At 43.6% G+C, this 26,206-nt stretch overlaps 1 protein-coding gene across 1 annotated transcript in view; it reads left to right on the forward strand.

Annotated features, from left to right (window-relative positions):
- Nucleotides 1-16,898: 16,898 nt before the first annotated feature.
- MYO1H (myosin IH) overlaps nt 16,899-26,206 on the forward strand; it is a 35,907-nt gene continuing 26,599 nt past the window's right edge. The window contains exon 1 of the mRNA XM_050906394.1: nt 16,899-16,969. Coding sequence (XP_050762351.1) covers nt 16,955-16,969 — 15 coding nt within the window. The 5' untranslated portion in view covers nt 16,899-16,954. The remainder of the gene's footprint in view (nt 16,970-26,206) is intronic.

Consider the following 26,206-nt stretch of genomic DNA (forward strand, 5'->3'; position numbering starts at 1 on the left):
TCTATTATGAACAGCTTCTCTAGCAGGTATCCTGCTACCTCCGCATCTCTGTTCTAAACAATATGACAATTTAGATGAGTGTTGTTTCATGTTTACATGACACAGAAATCTAATTAAACCATTTCTGCACCTTCCCTGACCAGAATTCTTAATTTCAGTAATTAGAAGACACCACAGTACAGACACGCTGTTTCATCAGATTTTAGGCTACGAGACTTAAAACTAACATTTTCAAAAGCATTTCATGGTTTGAAAGAATGGTCAATTAACCTTCAGTTTCCTGTGGGGAACCCTGCAAAGAACTGTCAACAGTTCAGTTTAGAGAGATTTGTCCAGTGACCTACAAGGCCACTAAGTTCACGAATGCATGTAACAGTGTCATCATAGATTTGTTTCCTGGGTTACTATCACAAGAGAATAAACCGATTGTTTGGCAGTTTCTGCTACAGTACGTAGGTGACCAACTGAACGATGGGAAGTGCCCCAGTGCTACGATGCGCTCCAGTATAGCCTGTTCAAAAGGAGAACCACTCAACAGGAAAAAAGAAAATCTCCGGTATCTTCAAGATGAATTACGTGTCTCTTTCTCTTCCTTCCATGAGGTTCTTTTTTTTTTTTTTTTTTGAAGATGGGGCCAGGGGGGAATTCATCGACTGCCTGCTGAGTTTCTTTGTATTTCAGATTCTCTTCAAATGGCAGTGTAAGATAAACATCTGATTCTTCTAGTGGTGACAGTCTTCAGATTTAAGTGATAGCAACATCTCACTTTTTATTCCAAATTAAGGGCATTCTGCGGAGCAATAGAAATTGATTCAGGGGATGCACCTGCTGAAGAAAGTCAGGCGTACCCATTCGGAGCCCTTTAAGAAAGATTACACCGTCAAGCTACAGTGAGCTGATTTTATTGTGAAATTGAAAAGAAACCAAGGGTCTAGTCCTGGCCATTGAAGTCGAAAGAATCTCTGGTTTCATGAGGGAGGCAGAACTAGCCATAAATAAAATTATCTTCTATGTAGGATTTGGTACATGGAAATTGAAATCTAGCAGTTGGCATTTGGCTTTGCTTTTACTTCAATGCTGTATAAACACAGGATTGTAGCACCGTTTTGCAAGCTGCATGGAGAAGTGATATTTTTTTTTTCTTTTACTCAGCATCAGAATGTTATCCCTGGCCAACGTGGCAAATGGAAGTTTGATGTATTTGTTCTCGTCTTTACTAGTTGCCAGTTGTGTGGATTATTTCAGTGCGTTCCTATGCATGACCCTGAATGTGATGTATCCTTCTGTGAAGCTAAGTATCTAATTTAAAATACCAGGCAATTCCAAATTATGGCACTGTGCCATCGGGTGAAATGAAAATAATTCAGTGTAATGTGAACATGGAGTTCCTACATTAAATCTGATTTTCCCGGCTGTTGTAATTTTGTCACACCCTTAGCACTTTCACAAGTGTTGTCAGGGTTGTTGCTTCATGATTGTAACTGCCTACAGTACAGTTTAAAACACTTCAGTTGATCCTATGTGATGCTCCAAACTTAAAATTTTAATATATGAAGTAACCAGGAGGGTTTGCTTAAGCATTGTTTTGAATGCACATCCGTATCTTTCGTTAAGATTTTATTCATCATAGTGTGCGCTATTGTCTGAAGTAGTTCAGTTTATTACACAGGGCTCTGATTAGAATATATATAGTCTATATATTTTACCCATTAACGTAGGAATGTAGCCAAAAAAAGGACTTCTTTAAACTGAAAAATATTTACATTTTAGTGTTCCCTAAAAACTAAGAAATTTCACAATGTTTACAGAATGTCTTTTGGTGTGTAATATTGGGGTTTCATTACCTTCCTTTCAAGTTATGATTTAAAAAAAGAAATCTAGTCCAAATGCCTTTTCTCATCATCTTTTTCATTTTTTCATTGTTTCCCTTGAGTACCGAGAACTGATGCCAAAGGTTCTTCTTATTCCCTCCCAATACGCACGGCAGAGGGTCATTTCTGAGCAGCTGAGGGAGTCGGATAATTCCTTCTTTCTCATGGTTTTTATGTTCTGTATGGGAAAAGCAATTTCGAAGAATTTGGACTACGGTCATGCTCTGGTCTCCGGGGTGCAGCAGCTCAGGGGAGCTGCCTCTGCTCGGCCTGCCTGCGCTGCCTGCTCCGATCCCGCAACATCCCCTGTTGCTCGCTCCAGGCTACTGCGCTGCACACCTCCTGCGGGAAGCTGCTGCGAGGGGAACTCTGGAGAGCTGGGGGAAGCTGGTTAGTGGGAAAGGAAAAGAGCTGTTGAGTAAAGAGCAAAAATATAGCTGGAAACAAAAGTAAAATTCTTATTTAAATGATTGCAAGTAACGTAGCAAAGTGTACGGAATACCAGTCACGGGTCTGAACTGGTGGTTGGGATATAATATCTCTTTTCCTAGCACTATGTGTATGGTCTTGCATAGTACAGATTTCCACATTTTCCGAAGCATTTACTAGTACTGGATGTCTTTGCTAAGTAAGTTAGGAACTCATTTTTTCAGCATGTTGCAAGACCTGCTGAATGCCAAGCCCTGAATTGAGCTAGACCTACAAATTAGAAACAACAAAACTAGAAACAACCAAATCTACTGCATGGTGTGGAAAATGGAAACTTCAGTTCCTCAAAAATTTGTGATTTGGAATTAACCACTGAAATGACTAATTGGGTGAGTTCTGCTAAACAGATAGTGCCATAATAGGGTTATCTGTGCCTTGGTTAATTCTTCCATAAAACAGATAATGCCCCTTTCTATTACTATGCTAGAGCTTCATTCATTAGTTTTTATAAAACTTTCAGATACTTTGATGGAAGAGGCTGTAGAAATGCAAAAATATCATCGTCATTTGCTATTGCAATGAAGGAAAAAAATGTAAGTTTCCTCAGAGAAAAAGATGTAATTATATGAATTCAACTTGGCCCAGTTCTACAAATCCTGATGATCACAGTTCAGGAAAGTAGGCTTTGACTTTGAAAAGTTGCAGAAATGGAACTGTAAGCAACCTCTCCCAGAGCAATTGTCTTGGAAATGCGGCATCTTTTTGTTACGAGTGCCTTGAACTCCCTTCAAAGTTGTGAATTTAATTCGACCACGTTTTAAAACTTAATACTTCAATATGCGAACCCACTTTAGATTTCTGACACAAGGAAGTGAATTTCGTTGTCAGAGTTGTTCATCATGCTTACATCTGTCTGTCAAAGGTGCTACATACCTATGAGACTCACAGGATGAGATCAAGACAGAGGGATATGAACATTTCACAGAATACACCTCTTGGCATTGACCAAAGTCATAGGGCTCCAGTGAGAATGGAGTTAGCAAAACACTTGATTCTTCCAGATGAAGGGTGCAGCAATATATTCAATAATGCTTTTTGGGGGTTAAAATACACATACGTGTGTATATATATACACAGGTGTATATATAGATATGTACAGGTGTATGAGTACAAGGCCACAGAGATCCCTCTGTAAGTTATTAGTTCTCTTCCACAGTCAACACTTCATGTAAATATGGATATGTACGCATATCCTTGTACTTGTACTCATACACCTGAATTCCCACCAGAGACACACAGCTGTGCGTCCTGAGAGCAGTTTTTGTCCTGAGTGCAGGTAACACCTCCTACAAATAACAGAATTCTCCAAAACCTCCGTGCTTCTCTTTTCCCAAGTGCTGCATGACATAAGCTGGATGTGCTTCAGGCTAGAGGAAATGTATACATTTTTATATTAGTTTTTTAAAAGTCTATAATTTCTAAGGATTGTAATTGAAATCTATGCCCTCTCCTTCTGGGTGTTACACAGATGCAGAGGTAGTCATGGCGCAGGCTCCAAAGATCTTCCTGCCTATGTTGATTCCCATCTGAGTATAGCCATTGAGTAGTGAACAGATGTATGGGTCAAGTCAAGTAGGTTGTCACCCAGAGCCTGGGGGGACTGCCTCTCGGTGCTTTCAACCAAGAGAAGACACTGGAGGAAGGGAATAACACCGGTCCTTTGTATTGCCAGTAACCCTACGTTGTATTTTAGCAATGACACGTTTGTGTTGTTCTAATGTGGCCATAGAGAGTCCCTGCGTGAGGTTCTTAGTGTACAAGAAGGGAAGTATGAAGAAAAATAACGGGTCAAATTACAAATTTGCACATTCTTTCAGAATAAGCCACACCGGGGAGAAGCTCAAATGCTCAACTGTTCTTTCTTTCCTCAGAAGTCACAGAGAACAGATTTAAAATGCAAAGCGTGACTTTGCAGGCCTGTACGTGTCAGGGGGGAGGGGAGCAGAGGATAAAATGCCATTGGCGGCACGTTGCACGAGCATCATTAGACATTGAGAAAGATATCATTAGATTAAAAAAGTGTCTTCACAGAGAAACAAAAGGCGAGCCAAGGCACGGCGCGTCAGGATTGCCCAACGTGAACTTCAGAGTCATTGCTGTTGACAATAGATGCACAGGCAAGCTTTGCCTGGGAGAGGTTACCAATTCCAGGCAGGGTCCAAGTCGTGCTAACAGACACTGACTGTCATTCTAGCCGAATAAACAGTCAACAGGGCTCCACATCTCCCTCTCAGTTCAAGATTAATTACTCATCTAAAATGACAGCTACTGTCTAGTGCCTAAAAGTTGTCAGGCGCCATATCGCCCATTCATGTTTCTTCAAGGACAAATGGCTTCGTTTCTGTCGGGCGCGTTTCTGAATTTGTCTGACTGTTCGATTACGTCTTTGAAAGTGCTTAGCAAAAGCTGACACATTTTTCCTATTTTTATTGCTGAGGCTGAACAGGAAGTAATCTGTTCGTCATATGTAACGTCTATCAAGACAGCTAGGTTTCTTAATACATTCCAATTATCTTTCCTGGATTTATTTTTTATAACACTGATGTAAAATAAAAGCTCAGCAATTTTGCTACAGTCTTTGGAGCATGACCTAAGGAAAACATTGATCCTGCTAACCTCCTGAAAATTGGCACTGGAATATGAAGTTGGGCACTTATTTTTCCAGTTTTTCTTTTGTCTTGTCAAATAGGTTTAGCCTTTATGCATTATATATTTTGTTGGTTTAGAATGGGCAGCTTAATGGTTAGATGAATTGCAATATACGCGTACGTAACAGAAAAAAGAATCTGTTGGGGTTATTCATGTGCTTTTGGATTTGATTTACTTCCTACTTCCTTATTTAATAACTAGGTTCCTTAAGACTCCTTAAGCTTGAATGACCCATGTTTTGTTGCCGGGTCTATTCCAATGACCCCTGCCAAGACCCCTGCCCCAGTTCGTCTATCAGACAAAAATGAATCTATTCCAGGAGCTATCAGTTCCCATTATCTCTAATTGAGCCTGACAGTTGGAGACAGGCCTCATTATTTTTAATTGGGCCCTATAGTTCTAGAGTTAAATTAAACACAATTTAATGCAGATAGCTCATATACATTGGTATGACAGAGTCAAATTGTATTTTAAGTTTAATGAAACAACAGTTTTTGTTTCCAGGCTTTGCTTTTAGATAGTTTTACTGCTTTGAGCTCTGCATTATTTAAAACTTGCCTATTGCGTGACGACACATATATTAATTAGAATCTGACCTGACCATGCACCTGCTGAACCCTTTCACTACATACACTTTTATACTGAAAATCATACTGTAGGTGGTGAGGAACAACTCTTTATTCTCTAATAAGCTCAGACTGTCTATGATAGATTCATATGCAATGGTTAAGATAGATAGTTTTAAACAGATTTGCAGTCACTAGTCATGCAAATATAAGAAACTCCTGAAAGTTTTCCCAAAACTCCTGAGTGGAAGTTTTATTCAGAATTTAAAAATGAAGAGACCTCTGTATACCTCAACAAGGGCATTTTTACTGCTTCGTAACAGAGCATCTGGCCTTTTTCTGTCATGAAGCGAACATTTTTGTCACTATCAAGTGGTGCTTTTCTATAAAGACACCCCTGAATAAAGAAGGAATTGAACCATCCTGTGCACGTTGCTCTAAATATTATAAATGATCACGTACTGAATTTTCATTGGGAAGGAACATACCAGTCCATGCTGATGAAGGAGCCAGGCTCACCGTCCTCACTCTAGCAGTCTTCAGCCATACAAGAGTTTGTAAAATCATTCTCTGTGCTTTCTTTGCAGCATGTAGTGAGTCAGCAGTGGGCTGCAAGACAAAGTCAATTTTTATTGAATCTTTAGCTTTGCCAGAGCTATTGAAGCAGGTAATCCATCAATGATACTCCTCTTTGGATTAAAGATCATGGAACCAAGTTTCCTAATTATGGAAGGCTTTGATTAAATATTGGATTTTCAGATGCAAGTTTCCCTTTACACAGGTAAGGTTAACAGATGCTTCTTTCAAAGGACATTTCCTTTAATATATTTGCATTTGCTGTAGCTCCCGCTTCAGCTTTGCCTGAAGGTCAAATAAATAAACTACACCACTTCTCTAATGAGATGTGACACACATAATCAAACTGGGCATTTTTTCACAAAATGTGTGTTTAGGGATCCAAGACGAGTATCGTTCTGTTTGGAACGGCAGGAATTCTAGCCTTTTTAAGAGCTCAAACAGCTTGCATTTAGTGAAGTAATTATATATTGTGTGTTTAATTAACAGATACTTAATAATGGAAATTATATGTCATCAAGCCTATAGGCTAGGATTGTCCTGGAGAAAAAGAACAAGGATTACCCCATGTTTATATAGTCACTGCACCTTTCTAACTGCTTTCCTTGGCCTGTGTATAGGCATCCTTTCCAGACCAAAAATCAGTTACGCCTTACTTCTCCTAGCTGCCTCTAAAGTTTCTTCTGAAGCACGTTACACTGGCAGCATAGAGTAACATCTGGATGAGTACTTTGTTGTCTATTACACTGGACTGAATCTCTAGCTTTTTCTCCCTGCATTGCTTTTTTTGAACAAAGGTGCCACCACAGATGAAAGGTCTGCTCTACCTTCGTTCTTCCTATGGGGAGCGACTATCACTTTCAGCTGGTAGACACCGTTTGACATTTTAATTTTTTTTTTTTTTTTCAATTCATTAATTTGCAGGGCTGCACTTTATATTTTAGAGCAACAGTAAGGAATATTTTCCATGCTGAAAGTCTAATTGGAATCTCAGGTAATATTAGTGTGACATACTGTCACACACTTCTCCCATCTGCAGCTCTCCAGGGAATGCTCCTCCACTCCAGTGCCACACACTGCATTCCCAAACCTCAGCGTACGGTGTGTCCTAATGTCCACCACCCTCGCATGCATTTCCAGCATGTTCAGTTCCTCCTCTCCCAGGACAGGGCAGGGCTTCTCTAACTCACTGCGTCCTTCTCCAGAGGTGTAGCCACGTTGCACAGAGCTCCTCACACCACCCCGTCTTCCTCCCCTGCGAATCCAGTGGGGTCAGTGATGGGAAGCTGGAGGGCGAGTAGCTCAGACGGGTGGGAAACTGTGGTATGGGGGAGAGGGATGGAGGTAGAAACCAGTGGTAGAGGAAGGGAAGAGTCAGACCAGAAGCTTGCAGGACACCAGTCAGTGACAGTGTTCAGGCTGTAGGGCAGAATTTCCTTCCCCCTGTTCTAGAGAGAAAATGGGGATGTGGGGGAATGGTATAATTTCTCCCCCAAATATTTTTAATTGAAGTAAAAGTAGTTACCAAAAATAGTATTTTTTTTTTAGTCCAACCAGTCACTTGAAGGTATATCTGATAGCATCTCTGGAATTAATTTTTCATGCCCACATTCAGTATCCACATGCTACTTTAGACATAGCTAAATGCGTGAGCTTCTCAGCTCTTCTACTCATTAGGTATTTTTGTTAGCTTTAGCTTGGCCAGCAGAAAAACCCTCTTTTCCTAGCACTGCAGGAGGTCCCTGCTGTGACAGGCTAAAATACCAAAAGATACAAGGGGTCTGTCATATGCTGTTGTCCTTTTGATTGAACTTGGAGAGAAAAGGCTTTTGTATAGCTTGTGGCCAGTTAGCCAGCACACTCCTAATATTATAGGCACAGATTTAGTGACCTGCATGAGAAATGAGATTGAAATAGATTTATTACAGCTTTACATGCCCCTAGAAACCATGTATCTATGTTTGGGATTTTTAATGGCTTTCTTATACATTAGCATTTGGGCACTGCAGAATGATTCATGTCTGAATATTCACAGCAACCATGCAAGGGAGAGGAAGTATTGTTAGTCGTATTTTACAGACGTGGAGCTGAAGCTTGGAGGGTGTATTTATGTGATAGAGTACACTGCTATGGGAAGTTTGAGAGGAGGCAGACTTGACTGGCTCGGATCCTGGAAAGCAGGCTAGTTTCTAGGTTTTTTCCACACATGCTTGCTTTGTACAGCATTATCCTGTGTGCAGCAAGCATTTTCTGGGTACATTCACACCAGAGGCTTGTGGCCAAGCAGAGAGCTGCATCCAGGTGTCACAAATCCCGACCTGCCGTATCCGTCCTCTTTCTGTGCAGACATAAGCTCCCTAGATGGGTAAATTACAGATTCATTTATTAAATCATAATAAATGGATTTATCACTCCCAGTTATTGTCGGAACATATTTGAAAATCAAATCTTGCTGGTCTGTTTAAGCCACCTGGTTTTGTTTCTGTCATCACGGAACTGTGTCTTGCATGCTGAGCCCTTCTGCGGATGCCAGGCGGGAGAGCCTGCGCGCAGCAATTCACGCTGGAGCCGCTGGCTCCCGAGCTGACATGCGTAGAGCCAGCAGAAAGCTTCCAAGGATGAAAGACACCTTCTCTGGGAGCACAATGACCCCTTTCAGCTACAGAGCTAAAATGCTTCACGTGTCACCCCCTCCATTGTTAGCAGAAGAACAAAGTTAACAAAAATATTACTTCCATATTTGTTGTACTAATTAACTTCCGTGTGTTCCAGTACTCCAGTCAAGTCACAACATTGCTTGCTCGGTAAATTTCTGTCTGAAGGCTTTCCAGTTTAGGGTGAAACTTTAAATCCTTGTTCTAAGAAATTCCTCCCAATTTCAAGTGCAAACAGAAGGATACGCTTGTTTTAAAAGAAGTGAGAAGAACAAAGGTTTGTTGTATTGCATGGCCCAATGAAAAAGGTGCAGACAACATTTTGTCAGACATTATTTTTTCTGTTTTTTTCCAGAATGCCAAATCCATGAGAAGATCATGAGACCCAGGCCATGGGAAGGTGGATTTTCCTGTTCCAAATACCATTCTGAGCGATGCCAGTAAAAATTCAAATGTAAAACAAGTCCCATTTTACAGGTAGGAAAACCGAGGCATTCAGTAGGATGTATCACATTTGCATGATTTCTCATTTGCCTCGTGAAGATCAACTTTTTAATGGGATACGTTCACGATTCCATGGCTTGTGCAACACCACCTTGTTGCTACATGAGGTTCATGGATTGTCATGGCCATGCTGGATTGATATTAAAGAACTGCAAGAAAAAAAGGCTTCTGTTTGTAACAGTCTCGTTTCAGCAGGGTTTTAAAGCTTAAGGCGTGCTGACTATCGCAGGGACTGCCCCGGCTCTGTCAAGTAGTCATGTGTATAGGTGGCACATCTCCTGCTCAGCAGTGCTGAGATTGCTGTCTGGGCCTTAGGTGCAACGTGAAAATAATGCCTTCTAATCTTAAAGAGACAGAAGAAGAGTCTTCGCAACTTGAAATATTCGGTCTTGTGTGACTGTACTGTTACTGAAGTGCAGCGTCGTTTGGAGAGCCTCACAGAGAGCAGGTTGCGGTTTTGCTGTATTTGACCAGGATCAAATTATCTCCTGTTCCCTCTGGGGTTTTTTGTCTGCTTTATTTGTTTCCTCTCAACTGGCTTGAGAAAGAATGTGGGTTATAAACAAGGATTTAATTTAGCTAGTAAAAAAATACTCTTTTCCAATGGTAAAACTGAGGCTGAAAGAGAGGTCTGAGCTGCTGGTTTGAAAGGAGAGGACTTTTTCTCAGTGCTCTTTAGCCATCACCGGCCCCAGCAGCGATGGGAGAGACTCAGGTCCTAAGCCGGTGAATCTGCCCCATGCTACCTTCTGACCCAGCGCCGCTATTGTCCCTTGTCTGCTAGCCTGCTTTCTTCTTTAAATAATATATACAGGAAAGCCCCATATAATTCACTGGCTAGCTTGCAGTTACGCGGAGAACAGATTAAAAAGGAAAACGTAAGTATTTTGGAATTTTTAACAGAGCAGTAGAGCAGTCCTATTTATTACTTGGGATGTTTGGAATTAATGAGTTCAGGGGTGAATAATTGATAACCATTTTAACACAAGCAAGAATTCAATTAAATATGAACAAGAGGAGGCTGGGCACGCGGTAAAGAATTTCTCTTTCCCTTTTGACTGCAAACAATCCTTTCAGATCTGGTCACTGAAGACAACTGGCAATGAAATGGGTGTGTGAAAGAGGAGGAAACCAGATATTATGTTACTTAAAAGTCATTCATCATGTCACAGGAAGGCAGGAATCTGAACTCCTGAAATAAAGAATCGCTAAAGGTGATCTCTCTGCAGAAAGGTACTGCGGCATGAAGCCACTTCCAACCGCTAAAATATTCCTTCTGTAATTAGGCCAGGTACCCAAGTGCTGTGCTTGCAGTATGTCCGGGGAAGAACAGGACACATTAAAATGATTTCCTGGGTGAGACATCTCTGTGAACCGTCTGCAGAAATGAACTGACTGCTCTGTTGTGCAGATGGGAATGCAATGCAGTATTCTCATCTCTGTTTTTACCAATGCGGGCGCTGGAGTGAAGCAGGATTCTGGGTTAAATTCTCAAGCCTGAGTTGCAAAGACTGTTTGAAGAGCCCCATTCGTATCTGCCCATCATAGCACCTTGACTCCAAGTACAAAATTAATTGTCATTTTGCATTTGTCAGCAAAGAATATTATTTCCTTCTGTCTTTTAATTCCATGCTTGTTTTTTCCTACTCTGTGTGAAACAATTCCTCGGCGTTCCATACTGAGAATGGATGGCATGAAAAGATCTGTTTGGTATTTTATCTGGCGGCAACTTCGAAGTTGTAACTGTCTGAAAGAGTAACAGTGCTTTTGTTGGTGGTCAAGGTAACAGCACCATAGCGCATCAAACAGTCCAGGCCAGTTTACTGAAAATATACTGCCTTGTCTGTGTAAAAAGACAGTGACTGTGGGATGAGGATGGGCACAAAAGCTTCTGTCAGCAAAATAAGCGATTGCGAGGGATCAATATAGCGCTTACTTCCGAGAGGTTGACTGGGCATGAGCATGCTTTGTTTTTCCATCTCTTGTAACGCTCAGTGATACACTCAGCTCCACTCTGATGGCTAGCCCTCCATAAACTAATGAATTTTCCTCAGCATTTCTGCCCTGAAGTCAATAGTACACGTTCATATGCTTTTCATCTATGTATTATACTGTGTCATATTACATTAATTTTTTTATTTTCCTCTCCCTTTCCTGGAAGGTGCCTAAAGATCTAAACTGAGTGGCTTTGCAGTGTTTCTCAGCATTTCCATGATGCAAGTGTACACAGAAGCTACAGAAGTTAGCCTAGGGGACTGTTAGCCTGAACCTTTGCCGCTGCTCAGTTTTCTGCTGTCAGTACTCATCGCTCTTCGTTCTGCGTAGCTATGCGCTCTGCTGCTTTGTTGTGGTTCATAGACACCTACATAAATATGCACACGCACTTTAGAGGCACCACACGATATGTAATGGGGAATGAATTCCTTGATAAAACTTGGAAGAATTTAATAAATGTTCTCTCTGTCTTTCTCTTTATTTAAGCAGCTGTAGAAATCGCTTGAAGCTCGAGGTCTAATTTTTCATCAGCTAATGTGTGTGGGACTGAGTGCGAGGACGGTGCAGCGAGGATGCCAGCAGAGGTAGGACTGCCTCTCCTCAGATCTGGTTACAACACGTCAGGACCCTGCATGAAGAAAAAGGGAGAATACAATATGTGAATGCGAGAGTTGAGTGCTCGTTCATTATAACACGGGTTTGATTCTGTTTTCTTTAGGGTAAGCCTGTATCCACACCTCTGCCCTGTCACAGTGAACAACACATTGCACAGCGAGGTGGAGAGATCACGCAGGTTGCAGCAATGGAGAGAAGTTGGTAAAATTTAGTGTGTGAGTTGGAATCGCATTAAAGATTAATGTGTAGTCCTAGCATCTGTTCCTCCTTTGTAGGATATCTGCACTTTTAATTTTTAAGCATGTCTTAGCCTCAGCCTGGGAAGAGAGATACTATAACCAAGAGAATATACATTATTAACCTTAAAGCTTCCAGCTCGAGGCAGCTCCTACAGCCTCTAACATTCTGGATTCTGAACAAGCAGATGAGCACCCACCACCCGGTCTGCAGCACTGGCACGGTCCTGGATTGGGCTGACTCCAGGGGCAGTTTTAATACAGCAGATGGATGCACTCACTTACTTTGGTAGTTCGTAATTAACATATAATGCTTATACCGACTCATCAGAGATCACTGGTGCCAGCAACATAATCTCAAGGAAGATACAGTTTCTAGTTCTTATCTTGGAAAAGCGACCACTAAGCGTATGCAAGTGCCGTAGGACAAAGTCCCTGACTCACACAGTAAATTATTAATGGTACTCTTCGGGTGAGAACGTAGTCTCCTAGCTAGCTGCACAGTGTTACGAAGGACCTTAAACAAGTTCAAAGCACCTTTTGAATGGTTTAGCTGGAATAATTGTTAACAGCTGACTTTAACAGCATTCAAGATGGATACCCAGGTAACTTTAATTATTAGTGGCTATAGTGATAGATGTATTAGCAGCTAGCTAGAGATGTAGTTCCATATGACATTTCTATTAACTGCATTAGTAAATATTTGAGTAGTGCACTTCCATAGGCTAGATGATGGTATAATGATTTTGAAATAATATTTTTATAAAGCACACAACTGATATAATTCAGTCACAAATATCTAGACTCATTTCAAAAACTTCATGGTGCAAAAGTGTGTGTTGCGTTTAGCTTGGACAATACGCCTTCAGCAGTAAGAACGACTTTTATCTTTGATACCTGTGTATTCATAAATGGTTCACTTTCCATCTCTGCTGGCTAATTTAATTTAGTGGACTTCAACAAAGAAATTTCTTGGAAGCTGTGACTGGGGTGACATCTCACTTGCATGCTAATGAACTCTTGACAGAGGAGATGACAGATGGAACTCCAGGATCAAACCAGCTACTTTTTTCCAACAAGATATTAAAATCCAAAGGTTTATAACACCCCTTGCAATTAAGGTGCAGGTTTCTCGGTGTCTGCTGATGACTTTCTCTTGCCACAGACTGTAGCAAAACTTCCAGGGAAAATTCTGTAAGACCTCCGTAGCAGTACTGCGTGACTAACACAGACTGTTTTCTTAAATAGTCCAGTTCAGTCTTTCTAAATGCTTAGGAAGTTCTGAAGCTGGCCTGTTTGGACAGTGGTCACAGTCTTGGTGTGGCACTCTGCCGCCAGCAATCTCCATCAAATCTCATCACAAAACCTGGTGACAGTTTTTGTAGGACAGACGTCCAGGTAGCCTTGACATTCTTGGTCCAGAGCTGACTCGTAGGCGAATGAATGACATGGTGAAATTCTGTGATCTACTTGGCAAACATTCCACTTGCTGCAAAATAACTTGGTTAATCCTCCATTTATTTATTGAGCATCAGTGTGTTGAGACCTGCTCTAAGGAAAAGTGGTTCCTTTGCACCTCCTTTTCTCCTCTTCCCCACAGAAAATTGTTGTCTGTGTTTGGGAGGGACGACAGAGCTCACACTCATGGTGTGTTTCATGAAGGTCAGTCGTGCAAGCAGAGGTGGTGTCCTCGGAGGAACTGTGGTTGAAAAGCTTCGCAGAGAGCTGCTCCATCAAGTGATCGGGCTGGAGGGAGCCAGCTCGGCACATCGGGAGAGGGAGGCCCTTGCTGGCGGGGGGGGGTTGAAGTAAGGAGCGACGCTGAGTCGCTGGGGAGAGGTGCTGAAGCAGAGGTGGGCAGCTGGGAACAGCAGCAGCGGCAGGGAGCAGAGGTGGGAGCCAGGCTGGAGCTCTGCAGCTGGCACCGCGAAGGCCAAATGCCAGAGCTCGATGCCAAAGCCGAAGAGAAGTAAGGAAATTATTCCCGAATAGAAGGTGACAGAGGCAGAACATCACGGGGCATTTGAGCTGCATATACCCAGTCAGAGAGAGAAATACAGTGACCAAAGGCAAGAGGGGATTTAATTTTTCATTAGCCATAATTAATTCCTTCCACATCTTATGTCTGGTGATAACACAGAGCGAAAGGAAGTAATAGCAGGTTTGCTTCGATATGTCATAGTACCAGAGAGGGAGATAAAGGCATCTATTTTAGTGAGTTGAAGTACTGACTGCTGAACTCCGAGATGATGTGGGTGTGTGGCTGCGCAACGATCCTGTTCGATCTATTGGAGTTTTGCTTATTGCAACACTGAAGGGTTTTTCACTTTGCATGCGATTTTCAGTGTTGCTACTCAATAGTGCATGGTCTAGCTGAATCAGAGACAGCGGAGCCCCCTGTTCAGTGATCCAAACTTAAGCATAAATATAAGAATAGTCCATGGGGTGTGATAGGGACCTTGCTGTTGAGGCTTTAAACTGATACAGGAATGAGGGCATTTCTTTTTAATAATAGTTGTAGAAGGCTCGAAAATAATTCCTCCTCAGGAGAAAAAAGTATTTTATTTTATCCAATTAAAAAAAAATTCTTATCTTTCCCTTTTACTGTATATTTGTTTGACAGATCCAGATTTATTAACAGCTTTTAGTTAATAGGGGGCTGAGGGCTTTTGCAACTTTGCTGTGAAAGTTTTCCTTCCCACTGTTATACTATGTGACAGATATTTGACATAAATTACAGTTATCAGACAAGAAAACCCCAAATGCTCAAAGGAAAACTCATTTGCCCTTGTCAGATAACCCCGTGCAGCTTCTTCAGCCCTACTGATGTTAAACCTGCTCCTTCTTTATTCATCCTCCCAGGAAAAACCAGCTGGGACCTGCATTTCTCATTTCAAAAACCCCAAAGCAGCATTACCCTGCTCCTTCTTCTCAATTTGTCCTTTTGAAGGTCAGCTTTAAAGACCATAAAATCAGCACAGTAATCCTAATAGGATCCGTGAGTAATTCCTCAGGCAATAGCCTTTGTGTATCCTCACCCCGTGTTTCACCGACTCTGGAGCCCTCACGTTGTGACAGTGCTCGGGTGTCCCCAAGCCCTCGTGGCACGCCACCGGCTCCTCATTCCCAGAACAGTTTATTAACTGGCCGTCATCCGCCGGGGACAGGAGCGACATCCTCCTGTTCGCTAAGCATTGAATTCTGGATTTGCAGAAGAGCTGCAAGGCGTGGGGGAATTTCTCCTGTTTAAAATCAAGCTTTCTTTCCTCCCTGCCTGGCATCGCTGAGCGCCGGGCTCGCCGCTCCGGCTGGGCTCCGGCACGGCAGGGCTCTTCGGGGAGCGGCGGGGGGGGACGTGGCCACCTGCCATGGAAATGGAGATTTTACAAACAGAATGAAAGGCAAAACAAAGAAAACATTATCTACAACGTGAGCTGCTGAGAAGCAAACAGCAACTTACATATGGTTGGGGTTTGGCACGGCCTTTATTTTTACCCTTAGACGGGACTCCCTATCTAGTTATTTACTGTATTAATGACACGAGACAGAATTACAGCAAACGGGCCGAGCACATTCATTACTGCGATAACTGTCATCGTTTCCTCCGAGGCCGGGACAGCGGAGCGCTGCGCAGAGCCCTCAACGTGCACGGACCGACGGCTGCAGGCGGGATGCGAGAGCGGTTCCTGGCTTCGCCTTCCTCCCCACTTCGGCTGCTTCCCTGCCCTGCCCGCTCTTTGCTCACCACCTGGCAGAAAGGAAATACTCCGTTTGATTGCCGGGATAATATTCATTCACTGTAAATAGTCCTCAGTGAGAAGAGGAGTTCTTACAGGAAAGACTTACGGGTTCAGAAAGGCGACACATTCTTTTCCTCCAAACCCCCCTCTGTGTTATTTTTTATATGTAAAGCGTTTACTTCTAAATCACTGTAGTTATTTCTTCTTCCTCAAATAACATTCAGCTCTAAGTATAAAAACCAAGATAAATAATGTATAAAGTTACTTATGCCCTTGTCTGAAACTCTTTAAAAGAAAGGTGTTCATTTTAAATAGATTTAATTTTCAAGATGAGGAATATATACTTTAATAGTAACAGTTTATGATTCAAACACGCACCTAAATCCAAGAATTTCATATCATCTCCTAATATGCAATATAGTAAAATACAAAAGCATCTGCTTTTGTTAGCAGGTCTTATATTTGTTAGCCTGCAATTATGTTACCATCTCACTTTTGACAGCAGTTACCTGTACTGTTTGGTGAGAGTTTATTTTTTAAAAATTCAAGCATTATATACAAAAATTTGCTTGTAGCAGAATATACATTTCTGTATATTTTCTTCTTTTATCCTTGTTAAGCACCAATAATTTCATATAGAAAACATCATGCTTTATTCTTAAATACTGCTAGCAGATTAACCCAAAACTTCCTTTCTTCTTTCCTATGAGAGGAAAAAGAAAGAGGTTTTACAGCAGTTGCACCACAGCGGTCATTTTGTTAAGGATTAAGTCTAAGAAGTGATTAATGTTTTGTCGCTCCTTTAAAAGATGCCTCGTCACTTCCCTGTTTTCCCTATTTTAACAGGTTTTCCCCGTTTCAGATGATTCCTCCTGTCAGCTATTGGTAGCCTTTTAACCGTAAGAGCAAACAGCTGAGTCCCCGCTGCCTCCAGCCTGCGCTGCTGGGGCAATATATCATCTGCAGAGTGGGTTGGTTTGTGTTTCAGAAGGTGGGGGGGATTTTTTTCCCCCCCCTCTTTCCTGCTTGGCTTGCTTTAGGCTGCCTTTTTGTGGCAATATGGAAGGCATGGGGGTAAGTTTAGAGCTCTTTGTAAAGGGTTTATGCTAATGTGTGCTTTAAAATGAGACTTTCTGGCTAAATGAGGAGGGATAACTGTCTTGGCAAACTGGTACCTGACTTGCATCGTGTAGGTAGCAATGATTTTCTTCCCTCTCAAAGGAAGAGAGGTAGAACTGTTCCTGGGGTGTTCTGGAGAGAGTGGTGTGACTGAGGGAGGAGGGAAGGAGCTGACTTTCACCTGCTTGGAGAAGAGAGGGGGGTTTTTTTCTGATCAGTGGAGAAGGGGACTTGGAACATGCACACCAGCATGCCTGGTAACTTGCGTATGACTGCTTGAGGAGCCTTGATCTTTATTTCAAAAACAAAAAGAGAATAACTGCCCTTCAGTGACCCCGAGGGGTGGGTCCTGCCACGCACAGAATGCTGGCGATCCCCACCACCACCTTTTGCACTTGCTGTGGCGTAAAAATAACTTAGATGCTCTAAGAGGGATCACTGTGCTTCTTCCTTTTCCTTCTTCTCTGTCCCCGTTGCTGTAACAAGTCAACAACAGAGCGCTCGCCTTTTCTCTCACTTGGCTTCAGAGCTGAAGGCAGTGATGGAAGTTCCTCGCAGGTACCGTGACCAGACCCTTCCTACCCTCAAAAATAGCTTTCATGCACTATAAAGTGTCGTGAGGGGTAGCAGAGGGATGCCTTCTGCAGATAAGACCCTATCTTTCCTTTACATACACTTCTCCTGTGTTAAGTCTCACCAGATTGTTTGCTGCTTAACGCTGCAGGTGGTTGCAAAGCAAGCCTGGTCCGTTAACCCCTCTGTCAGACCGGTTGGTTGGTGGGGTGCAAGAGGCTCTCCTGTGACTTCAGAGGGTAGTTTCCAGAAGGAAGCAATTATGTGGCCTGTTGAGAATGTCTTTGTGCTTGACTTCTGAATTTAAATGCTTGTTAGCGAAGTGCTTTGTGTGCAAGGGGGTCCAGGAAAACTAAAACAACAAGGAAAGTCTGATAAAGGTGTTTTCTGGATCAATTTGAAGGAGGTTTGCTCTTTATTCCCAAGAATGTTCCCACTCCATTGTGCCTGCCTCTCCAGGCTCTGCTGAAGGATTACACTTGCCAGTAAATTTGCAACTAGGCAATGAGTCTGCGCTTGCAGCTGCTTCAGCTGCACCCTCCGAGTTCCTCCTACCTGCGTGCAAAACTGCAGCCTTGGCATCTGCTGCTACTTCAAGCCTGACAAAGCAGGCCCGGAGCAAGTGCATGCTTTAAATTACTGTGAGCGTTTGGGTGACCTTTGCTGTAATTCGTGTGAATTAGACCTTGCGGTGCAGCCTCTGCAAGTTGCTGTTTTGTAGCTGCTACCAAAGCAGCCCCTGATTTTTTTTTTGGAGGGGGCTCTTGTGCAGAGATAAAGACTGGCTTTTGCTATGGGAACTTGAGTTGTAATCTTGTTTTGGACAGCAATTTGTTGTCCCAGGCGTCATTCATCTTGTCTCCTTTCAGTTTTGACACTGACTTGTCACCTCCCTCGAGAGGAGTGATTACACAGGCCAGCTTCTCGTTGCTTTCTGATGCCCAAAGGATTTTATCATCGGGGTTTCTGTTGGAACGCTTCTATGGGAGATGTGATACCAATACATATTTTAGCTGTGGCCTTCTTGCTGTGACCAGAAGTGTGTGTTTAGGAGCAATTTTCCTCTAGTTTTCTCTTCTGACTGTCTCGAAGACTTGTAAATACCGTGACGGTGCGTTCACTTGTGTTTGAATAAAACTTAGCAAAAACTCATGACCCCTCAGTGCAGTGCTGGTGGTTGTTGGTGTTTTTTTTTTTTTTCCTATCTGGAATTCTAGCGCAAGAATGAAGATTTGGGATTGTGAAAACCAGAGTGTTCCAACTGTGAAAGGCTGGCTTTCTAGATTTCTGTGCAGCTCTGCAACCCGGCTGGAGGGCTGCAACCTCCTGCCCGCAACGCCACGCGGCTGGGAGAGGTTGCTCCATCTCCCTTTCTTATGCCAAGTGGGAATAATGGTGTGCTCGCTCTGAGCAGCCCAAGTCCTGGTTGAGACCAAACAAGCAATAACTGTAAATACAGAGGGACTGCAGCCTAATGCAGGCAGAGGAAATACCTGTTACATCTTCCCTGTGCCTTGGTTGGGGTGTTTTGGGGTTGTTTGTTTGTTTTTTTAATTTTCCAGCGGTGGTCCTGTCCTGCTGTCTGTTCTCTGTAGTTATTGGAGCAAAACCAAGGTCTGAGCTGTGCTCTGGCCAACACAGAAGGCATCTTAGCAAGGTGTCTCTTTCTGTTCATCTGCAAGACTTCTGAAGGCATGAACTTACTGTTGTTTAATGCTCCTCTCCCTCTAACATAGGGACTGTCAGATACTCAAGGACTGTCCTTCTCTTTCCTAGAAGCTGAATAAATCCGCTCTCCCTTATTTCCAGAAGCTTTAGCTCGGAATGTTAGCTTTCCATCTGGAAATCCTGTGCTCTGTTAGCTAGGGAATACATTTTATGGAGCTTATCAGCAATTTGTGCTTTCTAATAAGATGTCCTGTTCTGCAATTAAAAAAGAATCAGGATTCATTAAGGAGCTGCCTCTGGTCCGGCAGCAGCAGTAAATCTAAGCACGTCAGTGCCGAAGAAAACTCTGGCATTTGTATCTAAAAAGCAATGACTGAGAGAGCGAGCAGTTAAGGGTCTGTGTTCTGGCCTGACAGGATTTGTAGCTGGATTTTACACGGTCTTACGTTTCCCGAGTGCGGTGCGATGGCTGTGGCTTTCCTCGCTCCTCAAGCTAGCGTGCCTGGGCTGCAGGGGCAAAAGCGGAGTTTCAGGCGGCATCTCCGCTGCGTGCGAAACGAGCTGATAAAGCAAAAGGATCTTTCCTAGCAGTTGTTACGGTTTTGTCAATTAAAAGGTGATAAAGAAGTGGTTTACGCTTTAGGTCAGGTGCCTGAATGCATGGGTGCGCGCTGACAGCGCTGTAACCTGGGAGCACTGGTGCGAACTGGAATCCCGGAGGTGAACTGGGAATTTTGGGGCGAGGAGGGCTGTCTTTACTAACCTGCTCCAGAAGAGCAGGCTTACTGGCACTAACCCAAAATTTGAGCTGCTCATATGAACCTGACAGACGATTGTTTTATTAAAGCTGGCGTGCTGAATGGGACTCTCTTTAATGATATTCTTTACCTGTCTCGTTGTGTTAAAGTGGGGAAAGGGGCAGGCGGGGAGAGGAGCGAGCAGGGCGAGCGATGGCAGGTGGAACCGAACATCAGCACCGGTTTCATGCCTTGAACCGCCCGGCGCGGCCGATGGAGACCCCGCGTAACAAGAAAGAGTTGCTAAGAACAAATCTCTATTGTTCCCCGTCATCTTTAAATGAGTGTCAAAGTAGGCAGGGGGGCTTTGACCGTTAACCGCACAATTTAGCCTGCCCGTTGTGTCCGGCAGCCCCCACCGCCTTGGAGTTTCTCGGATGAGAAAAGGCGGCCTCAGCCCCTTATAAATGGGCCAACTCTTCTCCTTTGTGTGCAGACTGCCCAGTGTGAAATCTGCAGTGACGTTAAATGTTTTCTAATGAATAATTACTGAAAGGAAATGTAGGAATATATGTGTAATGGATTGTAGCGCATTAAAATGTTTTATTTTGGGCACAAAAATGTTGTCCTTCACCAGCGCCGCGATTGTTTCAGGAAGCCTTTTGTGGGGGCTTGATTCTCAATGGATTATCTGTGAGCGCTCGCATTTCAAATAGAAATCAAAAGGGTCCTTTGGCAAACTAATGTTTTTCAAAATGGCAGCCATGAAGCCCATTTAGTATTTAAAGTTTGGGTTTTAAAGAAATGTTTGAACTCTGGAGATTTTCTCACTTTTTTTTCTTTCTTTTGATTTATGAAAGTGAAGTGGTTCACCTCGACCTCTCCTCTATTGAGAAAGACAGACAGTCGCCCTTTAACAAGTCTATAGCAGACTATGCCCTGGAGACGGACAAGAGGCCTTAGGAACTGTTGGCGTTTCCCTAGGCTGTTGATTAACCTTAAAACCCCTCTTATTCTGTATGCTTTTGAAAAGAAATTAGGTTACAATGTGTAAATTTTTCCGCAGTATAATTGTATTTACAAATTCTCTTGCCTTGAAAAGTGTGTACAGTAGTGCAAGACGGCCCAAGTTCCTTGTTACAGACCCAAGACACCCCTTTTCCACGGTGCTGCCGCCGCGTTTCCAAGCACAATGTGTAGCATTTCGGTTTCATTAGAAACGTGAAAGAGGTTTCCAGAGATACAGGGGCCAGTCTCACTGAAATACCTAAAAATCATCTCATCTTTTTGTTGGCTTTGCTGCAACGGGACAACCATAACTTGGTCACTTGGCGGAGATCTGGTCTGCTTTAATCCGTTCAATGTGCGGTTCTCATTTATCTGAAAATTACCCTGAACAGATTAATTCTTATGAGCCACACCAAAGTTTCCACAGTAGGACGAAGGTATTTCCCTGTCGCCCTGGGCTCGCTGTTATTCTTGGGCAGCGATGTATTGCTCCAAATCCTATTGCCAGGCATATAGCTCTTTGATGGTCTGAATTCTCTTTGGGGACGAAGGGATGGGGTCCTGGCTCCTCCTGGAGCAGACACCGTGCAGGCAGCTGCCTGTAGCCCCCTTCCAGCAGCCCTACGGCATGCTGTAATCTTGACCTTGAGGTCGCTGCCAGAGTTGAAGGAAGAGACACGATTGCTGGGACCTGTCCGTGCTCCCCTGCCGACCTTGCCAAGCAGGCTCTTGCAGAACATCTTTCTTTACCGCTTTTTATGGTCAAGCGCTGTCACTGCCCTTTTGGCCAACTTCTCTTGAGAGCCTTAAGTGGAGGAAGGTGGAGCAGAGCCCAAGGGGTTTCCTTGTTGTCATCCTTGCAGTGCTGCCGTCCAGTTTGCAGGACTCTTAATGAGCAAATTCCTGTTGCGCACGAGGGGTGCAGGACTGGGTCAAGGAGCGCTGCCTCTTGCAGTAAATGAGTATTTCCAAAACAGAGCTCTGACGTTTCTAAAGGACTCTGTATTAGCAGTGGTGCTCCAAGCCCATCTGTCCTGAGCAAGCCTGAGACTTTCATGTCTATTTTAAATGTCATGTCTGTTTTCAATCAGATGGCTCCAGAGATGTCTGCTTGCTGCGCTACATTCCTGTGGCACGAGTTTTGTTTGCTTACATCTCAGGGGTGTAACAACAGAAGAACAGGCAAAAAGGTCATAAACGTTTGGTATCACAGCAGATTTCCTAGGATGCCAGCTGGAGACGGAGCTGAACAAATAGACCGAACTGTGCTTTAGGATCGCTGTGTCCAGCGTGAGATAAGGCTCCGAGTTTTGGAGGGGGTGGGAATGGGAAGCTTTTTTCGCAGAGATCATAACCCAAGTGTGCTCTTGTCGGTAAGAATTCTCTTTCCGTTACCAAAAACTGATTCTGTTGGGAAACAGATGGTTCTAAATAAACTATCTGTTAACAGGTGTTTCTTTCCACTTCTCTATGGAAATACATGTTACTGAGGGGTTTTTATTTTAAGTTTTGAATGTTCTTGTTCATAATCAGTGTTTATTAGCTGAGGATAAGTCAGAAATGCCTTTGCCCAGCTCAGCTCCCCGGATTGTACTGTTTGCCTGTCTTCCTCAATGACTGGAGCCACGAGGTAAGAGATCTAATTTCTAAATGTTGCTGTAAGAGCAGGCAAAGATATCGTGTGGTGCAGGAAAGGCGCTTCCACTTCTGTAGACCCTGCTCTCGCTCTGAGTCCCTTTAGGAGGACACCTTTGTCATTCAGTACGGTTGGACTTGGGTGCGAAGCTTCTTAAATGCGGAGCTCTTCACAGGATTGAAAGCATCATCTGGAGGATGGCTGAACAGAAGTGAGAGGTCACTTGCTGCTGCTCATGGATCACCGGCTACCCAAACGGAGGGGTTTTATGCTGTTGACAATTGTTTATGCAGAGAAGCAATCACGGGAAAATATTCGTCATTGTCGTCTTTGACAGCGGGGAAGAGGGGGAGAAAGAGCTGGCATCATGTGGGAGTCGGCGGCAATCGGAGTCCAACCCGAGAAGTCATTTTGGGGGGGAGAAACTTGTCTGTTGCCTATGAAAAAAAGGGATAATCCGTGGAAACTTCAAACTGCAAATTAAAATGGGTTTTGCAGTGACCTCTAGTGGGGAGCCGAGCCGGGAGCTGCGGGAAGGGGGTGAGGAGCCCGATCAGGGGTGATACATTTTGTGCTTGGATTTGCTCCAGTTACCCATCAGAAAGGTTAGAGTCCGTCGCTTCGTCTTCAGACTCAGACTTCAGTCTTGTGGCGAGATCTTAAAATCTCATTGAGCGGTGCTGTCGGCATAAACCTCGTCGCCGCTCAAGGGCTGACAGCGTGTTAGATAATTCATTAAACGAGGAGGATGTTAGCATCCCTGCCCAAGGAGGGAGGCGAGCGAACAAGCCGGACACATGATACTTGGTGTCAGTGGGCCTCAACTTCAGCCCTGGTAACTCTTCACAGAAGGAGGGCAGGTTGGAGAAGGAGTTGATGGGAGATGGCACGCAGCGGCTGGGGGGGTGCAGGTAAAGCAGGAGGCATGCGTGAAATAAAACCACTTCTGAATTTGTAGGGTGGTGGTAAGGAAATCCAGCATCTCTGGCGGGTTGGGATGGTTTGGGGGTGATGCGGAGGATCCCTGAGAAGATTTTTTTTTTTTTTTTTTCCTGCTGTTCTCATGAGAATTGGTGGCCTTATGGGTGGCCCCAATAAACCTGGAGTCTGGTGGCTTGCATGGCATTTTGCTACAGATAAGGGTGCTTGCCTGACCGGGTGGGTAAGAGGCTACTTCAAAGATATGCTGGGTGAGATTGTGCCCACCTGAGGCTCTCACGCCTTGTGTTTGCATGTGTAGCATGGTTTGGTTTGGGTTTTTCTAGTGCTTCCAAAATAGCAGTGGCATCATAACTGATCCTCCTCTTCCCCTATGCATTAATCTCTTCTGTTCTATGGCGTTAAGCCAAAGAAACAGCAACAATTAACTTGGGAGCCTGTTGAAAAATGAAGTTCTGAGCCTCTGGCAAAGATAAGTAATAATTTTGCAAAGTTTCTTCAAAAAAAAAAAATTGTTTTTCTAACTGTTCCTTGCCAAGTCTTGTTTGTTACAAACTGGTGCAAACTTTGTCAAAGAGCATAGTCTGTCGCTTCTGACCTTAATTTGGGCCTTTTTCAAGAGCTGCACGTCTCGTGAATTGGTGTTGTGATCCATTGCAGTTCCTTGTAGTTTCAATGTCGGTAGACAAATCCCTGTGGGAAAAGAAAAAGCCCTCATTGTAATGAGGGGGAGATTTTCTGATAGAGCTTGCATCTCAGTAGGCAAGAAAGAAATCTCCTGACTCTTAAGTGATGAGGAAAGGAAAATAATCCTTTAAAAAGAGCAGTGTCTTGCTGGGGTAATGTGCACTGATGTGTCCTGGGGGGGTATCTCTGACTGATGGTGATACCAGGTAAGCACAAAACTTCTAGTAAACTTCCAGAAACGGGGTGGGGGACAGGGCGGTAAATGGTACTGTGATAATAAAACTGCCTGACCTCAGCAACAGCAAAATACTGAGAAAATCTGAGCACAAACTAGCCCAGAAAAGAGTTCGGGATTGTTGTCTGACGAGGAACAGTGTCACTTAACCAATTAACATACGAGTGAGAGAATTAGGTTAAGGAAACCTGATCAGGTAGGTTGGCCACTGTGGTTTCAGGCTTATTCTTTCATGCTTCCCGGCTTGGAGAGAAGGTAAAAATCGCTTTCTCAGAAGGACAAATCCACCTGAAGTTGTTTATAGTCCGTCTGTCTAGTAAAATGACAAGCTCGAACCTTGTCAGGCAGCCGCTGTGCTGTGACCAAACCGGGGTGGAAGAAAGGAGTATCAACTGTTTGGGGGAAAAACAGTTCAGACTGTGATATGGTTTGAGTTCTATACTGCCTTAGGTCAATCTCAATTTCAAGTTTTCAGTTTAAATTCTTTGTTTGGCCTGGTCCAGGGTATCTGTAGAGCAAGGTGGGTTTCAGGGCATTATTATTTTGATTAATACTGCGTGTATATTTTGAAAGTGAAGCTGTTCACGTATTCTCTTTGCTTGTAGTAATCCTGTCAAAAAGCCTGCTTTACCCCGGGAGGAAAAATCAGGTGATTTCTTACTCCGACTGTCAAAAATAACTTGAAATAACTGACAGCTGAAAGAAAACAGTCGAGAAAGACGGGAGGCTTCATATGCCATAAGCCCTGAAAGAGGTGGTATGGGATACTCCAGCCGAGACTGCTCCTCCCGTACGGCACATTGATGTGTGGCAGTTAGACACCGCGGGCGTACGCATGTGACACGGTAGAAATGTCTAGATAGGTCTAATTCAGGATGGAATAGCTTTGGTGTGTTGATAGGCGTCCGGTACTAGAGGCTGCTGACTCGGCGCAGTCGCCACGTGTGCCGGGGGTAGGTATCTTGATGGCTTGCTAGAGAGAAGCACTGACCGTGCGTGGAGCAGAGGGGTATCGGGAGGTCGTGTTCCTGCAGCCAGGCCAAAGCCCTCTGCTTTAAAAATGGATTTGCAATGAAATTCAAAGACATTTCTTACCGGGTAAGACATGCTTAAGTTTGAGAACTCAATCACCAGCCTTGGCTTCATAGGTTTGATTGCTTTTAATTCTCCGTCACTGGATACTGATTTATTACAGCCTGAACATGCTTGATTTGAGAGATGCACGTCTTTACTGGTCCGTGGTGATGGCAAATTCCTTCTGTTCTTGACCTGGAGCTAACAAACAGCTGCTCTCTTAAGCCTGATAAACGCTCGGACAGCTCGGCCAGGTCATAAGAAGGCTGCGTGCCCTCCCAGCCCGGGTAGCTCAGCCCTGCTGCTAGGGGCTGGGCTCCAAGCTCAGCGGCCCTCGTAGCAAGACTGAGAAAGTCAAGATGATTAAGGCAAAAGTTTCCCTGCTAAATGGGGAAGAAAGTATTAGGGCAAAGGAAAGAGTAAATACCTCCCTCTAAACTCTGGCATTTCGTTCATGAAATGTGTACTTGTGTGTGTTAGATAAAACTATTAACCTCGCAGCAGCTTATGTGGAGCAGATGAAGTGTTTTTTGAGGGGAAAAAAAACCCACCTGTCTTCTGCTAACAAAAATCTGTAGATTGCACTGCCAAATAATGCTGAATACTACTCGGATGGGACAGATACTTAACAAAAA

Source organism: Gymnogyps californianus, chromosome 16 (assembly GCF_018139145.2).
Source record: "Gymnogyps californianus isolate 813 chromosome 16, ASM1813914v2, whole genome shotgun sequence".
Taxonomy (NCBI): Eukaryota; Metazoa; Chordata; class Aves; order Accipitriformes; family Cathartidae; genus Gymnogyps; species Gymnogyps californianus.